The following is a 7374-nucleotide window of genomic DNA, read 5'->3' as shown; positions in this document are numbered from 1 at the left end:
CTGTGCTAAAGACATGGAGATTCACAAATCGCTGCAGCTGCAACTTGACTTTCTTAGCTTCTTTGCTCATTGTTCATATAATATGGAGTCTCATTCTCATCAACCCTTGCAAACATTTTCAGCCATGAAGCTCTGATAAGCCTCACTGTATAGCAAACCACATTCAGTAGGCTACCCACCTCCAACTGGCAAACAAAGATACTTTGGCTGGTGAACTAGCTAGCATCTTGCTAAAGGTATTTTCCTTAGGAGTTGGTAGATACCAAATCAGAACTTAAGAGACTATATCTAGCTACTGGACTAACATTCATCAGAAGCCGAAATCTATGTGAATGCCAATGCGTCCGCTGAGTGTCTAAGTAGGCAACTGCAGAGATCCATAAAGACTGTGAGGACAATGTCATTGTCAATTCTTATTTCAAAAAAGAGGTGTTTCTAACAAGCTGCAGATTAACGGGGCTGCATTGGGCACACACAAGCAGCAGACAGTCATGAATTAATAAAAGCAAGTAAAATTATTTCCCAAAGTGTTTAACTAGGTTGAAATAGGGTAGCCCATATGTAGAGGTTTACTCCTCGACACGCAGCCGCGGGTTTGACTTCGACCTACGGCTCTTTGCGGCGTGTCATCCCCCCTCTCTCTCCCCTCTTTCAAGTCTTCCGCTGTCCTGTCAAATAGCGACCTAAAAATTCCCCAAAAAATTATCTTAAAAAATAACAACAACTAGAAAGAGGTGGCATTTTTGGAAGACAAAGAGTATTTGATTTAATCAACACTGTTATCCTGAATTAGTTGATATTACTAGAAATTTGTGTCAAAACCTGTTGCCTTACACCGTCTAAGTTTTTTACACAAGGCAAAACTCAACAGGTCAAGTTGTATTAACATAGAGCAACAAATAAAGTTTACGTGACTAGTCATAACTAAAAATCTATAGTAAAAATAAATTATTTTTGTCCAAAGTCATGTTGTCTAAAATAAGCATGTTAAGTTAAAGCTTTAGTGCGTAACTTTTTTATATTAACAACTCTCTCCGTATGACAATGTTCAGAAACTGGTGTTGTCCGGCAACTTATGCAAACAGAAAATCGAGTAAAGATAATGACCTCTTCTGAAGAGTCCATGTTTTTTTAATCTTCTGTGTCCTCCTTGGCTACTAGCAACTGCCTGGAGTAGGGGTGGGGGTGGTGAGGATCACCCAAGGCTTGTATCACGTGGATGTGCCAACAGTTTTGTTGTGTTGGGGGTGACAGAAACTACGCACTATAGCTTTAAACATGCAAAGAAACAGAACAAATATAAAACGTTAGGCTACTTATCATCACTAAATAAATCATTCAATTAAACATTTTTCATTTTCCTTTATGACAGTATGACTTGAAGAACAAAATATTCAAGATATGTGTTCAAATAAAACAGGATGGAAAACAATACACATACAACATTGTAATTTTTCAAAGTATTGTACTCTGTGGCTCAGATAACCGGCCATTATCTCTCCTCACAAAGCAGAGAAGGATAAATAACTGTTGCTGGAAAAAAATCAGTGAAATTGAATCCATTACATCCACATGGTCTGTCATAGAATTTCAATGCACTTGCGAAAGTTTGAACTGTGTTGTCAATATGCTTCATCATCTTTCACTAGATTATGGGAATTTTCAGTTTGCTGACATTGCTGTAATTGCTATTATTGAATCTCATTCGTTAGAAGTGTTGAAACATACACTTTCTACAAAACAAGCTCTCACCATTAAGAAAAACACACTGTGCACAGTGGCAAATGAAGGTCAAGTGGGTTTATAAAATGTTTCCAAAGCCCCTGAGATTCATTTCTCACATCGCCTTATGGAAAAACCTTAGAAAACGTGTCTCACTTGTGTGTGTGTGTGTGTGTGTGTGTATGTGTGTGTGTGTGAGAGAGAGAGTCAGTCACGCCTCTTTATCTGTCTGCACATACGCACAGCCTATTGCCTTGACACAAAAGGGCTCACACAGTTAAAACATTGTTGGCGTGATGACGGACAGCAAACTGAAAGCACAATGCACAAGGCAGCAGCCTGTAGGGGCTGGTATAGACTAGCACCACTCTCTCTCTCACACACACAGACACACACGCACGCACACACACACGCACAGACACACACACAGACTGCACACACACACACACCACAAACAGCAAGGTTCACGCTACTTTTTTACAACACACAGACATCCAGTAATCCCTACTTACATGCATCCGTCTTTTGACCCTCAGTATAAAGTAGCAAGGGCATATTGTGTATTGATGCATGATAGCATGCAGAGAGGAGCAAAGCGATGAAGGAGGCAGCTCTGATACTGTGGAGAGAGGACTGAGCGGGAGGACAGCTTTTCTGTCAGGCCAAGACAGAGAATGTATTTGAACACAAACAATTTAAACTAGGCAAAAATGTGTTCAGCTATGACTTACTCCAAGTCCAAATGAAAATTGCATATATTTTCCCCAAATGTCATTTCTAATGTTCTATGTCAAAGCTTAGTTTGGCTGTCACTTTTCTGCCATGGGTTTTGGTCTCAGTACATTCAGAAACTTCCCTTTTTAGGTGGGTGGGTCATTGGGGTGGATGGTGGGTCATAAAACTCTTTTTAAGCCAGGAAGCGGAGCTTGTGTCCCTGGGAAAACAAAAGAGCCAGAAATGCGTGTTCATGTCCCAGGAGTACTACTTAAGGGGACCGGTGTTTTAAACCTGCCCAAATGTAACTGTAATCACCACATGAACTGCAATGGCCCCTGAAAGGATGGTCCCCTCACGGTGCTCTGTAGCCTGCTGACAGTCATGCTTTGTCTCTCTCTAAACTCAAAAACATAATCTTGGAAACTAGAAAAAAATAGGGAGAAAATAAATAGTATTCCAAAACAAGATACAAAAAAATGTTTATTCCTAAATATATCCCTTTGCTTCCCATCAACAAATAGCAGTGGATAAATAAATGCAAATACGTGAGAACACACAAACACACTTATTAACAATCCTCATGGTGTCATAAAACTGTTGCCACACAATATAATGGGAGGATTGTAATCTGTTGTAATTGTACTTAACAGCAGAGATGCAATAACTCAACACAGGACTCTCTTCTTTGCTGTTGGCAGTGCAGCTGAACTGATGTGGTGCAATGCATGCACAACAGAGGGAGTAAAACACATTACAAACTGCTTTGAAGAAGTATATGGGCCTGCAGAGGTCAACATATAAAACAGATAAAGAGTCATGGAAAAAAACAATTACCTCAACATATTGTCGATATTCTCAGATTCTGCAAAGAAATACCTTCAGGTTATTTTACCTCCCCTCCCCTCCTATTAACCTCCGTTTCATCCAAACATTTTCCACAGGGGACTAACTAGTACAGTATAAACAACAGATATAAATATGACAACAATCTGCACCATGCTCATTCCTTCAGTCTGACCTAAAAGGTGCAAGCTAAGGGACAAGGTTACAGGCCCCATGAGAGCTCGTTAATGGTATAATGTTACACTGCCAACGCTTCATACCATATTGTGCCTTATTAATCATTGATCTGGTCACTGGTGTTAGTTTCAGTGCACTGGGGATTATTTTCACAGTGCTCATAGGCAATTCTTTTAAGGCAATGAATATATAATATAAAAGTTCCGGAAAACATATGCCTTTGAGAGGAATGGAGATTATCAACAAAGTTAAAATGTATTGTATATGGATCATAAAGTGGTTATTAAGGACAAAACAAATGAGGAATAAAACCCCTCACAGTTAAAAATGCTAACAGGTGTCCCAAGATGTGGTCTAGTGGTTAACATCCTGCATGGAGCAACAACTTTCTCTATAGAAAAGAATAAAATCTGATCTGACACTGCACTCTTTTCATTGAGAATAAAATCACCCATCTGCAATATTCCATCCCTTTGACAAATAAAATTCTCTCCATTACCCATCACAGTTACTGTGTATTGGCACTATTTTTTGGGTTTGCATGTTACACAGTGAAAGCTACATGTTTCAGTGGACAAGCCAAGATAATGCTCCAAATTCTATATTTTAAAATGTTTTCTTTTCTGAAAAAAATGTAGTTAAAAATAATGTATTTTCCCCAAATTGTGCAATTAGCATTAAGGGGCCTGACATTAAAAGTGAGGAGATGAGAGCTTGCCAGAACCAGACAGCATCACAAAGTCATCAGTTCATTATTCCCATATTAAGACGTTTTGCTGGAGTCCTGAGGAGCCCTTAAAAAAGAAATCACAGGTCAGAGGTGATGCAACAGCCTTTCCCGTCTTGAGTTGAGAAAGTCTTACAGGAAGGGATGACATCTCCTTCCCGTTCAGGGTGGGAAACTCATTTCATGTGTCCTCATGTGCTTGTCCTCTGATGTCCATTGCAGACGGGGCCCAGCCAGAGAAACAGAGAGAGGAGAGGAAAGAAGAGAGGAAGACAGACAGAGGGAAAAAATATCCATTCGTCTAGCAGCATCTGTGCCCTTTACTGTGTCCGGAGCTGGTAATCTGCCAAGAAATGTAACAGCAGAGCATTAACACAGCTTTCTTCCCCTCATCACTCCTCCACATCACATCATTGCCAATATGAGCCCCATTATATCCCTAAATAAGATTTGCATGAATACTAGCAGTCACTGCGTTCTACTACATCACATTACCAACATTTAACACATGCCTTTCTAAGACAGATATTTAATACTCCATTTCTAGACCAGACTGAAACAGAGTGTGTTAAAATCAAATTTTTTATAATAAATACTGGCAATATCTTACTCTTCATTTGGTAAAATCAAGATTTACTCAGTTATGATGTTGTGTATCCAGGACTGTCTAATGAAAAGACAACACTACATGGCACATTTGGTCACCAGTGCCCACATATGTGTGTGTACTTTTGGTTTGGGGCTGCTTTTCATGGTTTGAAGTAGACACCTTTTGTTCCAATGACAGATTTGAATGCAACAGCACACAATGGTATTTTAGACAAAAGTGTATTTACTGTATGTATTTAATGTATTTGTATTTAATACACAAAGTTGTATTGTATAACTTTGTGGTTTTGGGAAGACACTTTCTGTTCTGCGTTCTGGTCCAGAGGCAAGAAAACCTCAACTGCAACATCCGTTGTTTAAAAAAAAACACATCAATAATCACACATATGTGTGTAATAACTGGATGTCCAAATACCTCTGGCCATTAAGACTGCTATCTGAAACTGCACTACTTCAATGAATTAACCAACACAAAAGTAATTTCATCCACAGATTCAGGTCCAATGTCCACACACAACAAACTCTACCTTGCACTTCAAGTTATATATGTGTCCACAATCCAAAAATTGTATGTTATATAGATAACATTGTGTACATGTTGATGCTTACAAACTCTGCTTATTAATTTCTGGAAATCTGTACATTTTTCTATCCTGCTTCCGTTACAAATCTGCGAGGATCGTTGGTCTGATTGGTTGAAGGATTATCCAATTGCGTACAGAGTCATTTGAACTATGCCCGTTAGCCCAATCACGCCTCAGTAGAAAATACAGAGTAGACCCCCCCAGATTACTGTTTAATCTTAAAAGATTGAGCTTGGTCTGGGGATAGCCAGACTAGGACATCTGTGAAACAGCATCAACATTCAGATCCAGATGCAGTGTGATGCTGCCCGATCATAATCTGACCACTGACAGTCGTGAAATTACTGCTGTACGGCTGTTTTATGCCGGTTCATCACTCATTAATAAGTCAGCACAGTCAGGCTACAGTATCAGGGTATTGTTTAATCAGTGCGAGTGTGTGTGCATGTAGTGCTGAGTGAAATGTGATCAGCACTGTCTTCTCTGCTTTTCCCTCCGCATGTTGCCGATGGTAACAATAAGAGAAAGGTGATAGCGTTCTCTCCAGTTCCCCCAACTTCATCACTGTTCTTTCTCTCACTCTTACTCATCCTCTGTCCTCCTCCTCCTCTTCTCTCTCTCATGCTTCCTGGCTGATGTTACAGCAAGGCGATAGTGAACTTGGCATTCACTGAGTGCCACCCTGGGAGCTTCATGGCATCATTCAACATCCAGCCGCCCCCGACTCGTACCTGACACATCCAGGTAATGGATATGAAGGATGTTATAGAGTCAGGTTTATCTCTCTCAGGCGTATGGCAGATATGAAACTTAAGGAGTTCTGGCAGTGGTCCAGTGGAGGTACCGACATTATAACTAGCGAGCTAGTAAGTAGGATTTTGCTGCGTTCTCATCAATATACTGTGGCTTTAATGTGGAAATATGCAATTATGTGTGATATGTCCACAAATCAGCCATGTGTTTAAGGTAGAGAGGTAGCTACTTCAACATATTTTCCAGGTAAAATCTCAAGATAGTGGGGTGAAAAAGCTGATTCAAAGCTCACATTCACTGAGAAATGTCTTGGTGTCACACATGAGTTTGACAGATAGAGATTCAGAAGAGTTCATTCCCAGGGCAGAGACTGAATCTACAGATCCCAGGTACCAGCTTCGCAAAACAAAACTTTACTGCATTCGCTCAGCTTTACCATAGCCCTGTTAAAAGTCTGGACAACTGAGAAAGAAAGACTTTTATGCCACAAGCTAGCAGGCTTGTAAAGTCTCTATCCTTGGCATCATGTGTAGTGTCCTTCTAAGCCCCTTAGGTCATGGCTCATGATGATTGAGCCAGGTAATGGATATGATGGATGTTATACAACTGGGTTCACTCCTAGGGCACACACTGAATAGCCGATCCTTACACTGCTCTCGCAAGGAAAACATCATATTTGACCTCTGGGTAACCTCCGATTTGCTAATGGGTATGGACAAAAAAACCATCCTGATTTTAGGGAACATGAACTTAAAATAATTAAAAAAAAAACTGAAAAAGCAAAAGTGGAGTTCACAAGTCTCACACAATATGACATAAGATATGTTATATTGTAATGTGCTATTTCAAACTTCAATGTGTGACAGCCCCTAGAGTCCGGTTGCCTTGGTACAATGACTGGAACTCACTTCCCATATTTGATTGCTCCTCGGTCCTCGGCTAAACTGGAAGTTGTTCTGGCCCACCTCTGTGAAGGCCGTCTCAAAGCTCTTATTCCTGCCCCGAGGAGTGAGCATTGAGGAGAGATCCCTGAGGAGATACACGGAGCAGCCTTCGCCCCCGCAAATTAACCTGACGCTTCAGAGGAAAGGATGACTGATCCCTCTAAAAACACATCCTCGTTTACTTCTCCTCGCACGTCTTCCTTGCGTCCCTCCCACGCTTCCTCGGTGGGATGGACTAAGAAAGGGAGACCAGAAGAGGAGCCGGGGATGCACCCTGTGTGTGTGTGTGTGTGTGTGT

General features: G+C 40.7%; 2 protein-coding genes and 2 long non-coding RNA genes across 5 annotated transcripts in view; 2 read left to right on the top strand and 2 right to left on the bottom strand.

Moving 5' to 3' along the window:
* Positions 1-419, top strand: part of tmem125a (transmembrane protein 125a) — a 13355-nt gene extending 12936 nt beyond the window's left edge. For both annotated transcript variants that reach the window (XM_032525420.1, XM_032525419.1), the window contains one exon: positions 1-419. This exon is cut by the window's left edge and continues 2172 nt beyond it. The gene's annotated coding sequence lies outside the window, so the exon portion shown is untranslated.
* Positions 1-3424, top strand: part of LOC116695289 (uncharacterized) — a 23567-nt gene extending 20143 nt beyond the window's left edge. Inside the window, exon 3 of the long non-coding RNA XR_004333412.1 lies at positions 1922-3424. This is a non-coding gene — a long non-coding RNA (uncharacterized LOC116695289). The remainder of the gene's footprint in view (positions 1-1921) is intronic.
* The window catches only part of ap1m3 (adaptor related protein complex 1 subunit mu 3), a 36637-nt gene continuing 32164 nt past the window's right edge, over positions 2902-7374 (bottom strand). Inside the window, exon 12 of the mRNA XM_032525418.1 lies at positions 2902-4529. Coding sequence (XP_032381309.1) covers positions 4507-4529 — 23 coding nt within the window. The 3' untranslated portion in view covers positions 2902-4506. The remainder of the gene's footprint in view (positions 4530-7374) is intronic.
* LOC116695290 (uncharacterized) lies at positions 4938-6916 on the bottom strand. The gene is made up of 2 exons (XR_004333413.1): positions 5633-6916; positions 4938-5423 (listed from the first exon to the last, which is right to left on the bottom strand). It is a non-coding gene; the product is annotated as an uncharacterized LOC116695290 (long non-coding RNA).

Source organism: Etheostoma spectabile, chromosome 9 (genome assembly GCF_008692095.1).
Source record: "Etheostoma spectabile isolate EspeVRDwgs_2016 chromosome 9, UIUC_Espe_1.0, whole genome shotgun sequence".
NCBI lineage: Eukaryota > Metazoa > Chordata > Actinopteri > Perciformes > Percidae > Etheostoma > Etheostoma spectabile.
Note: the sequence above shows the minus strand (reverse complement) of the source record. Positions and strands in the feature narration are given on the sequence as shown.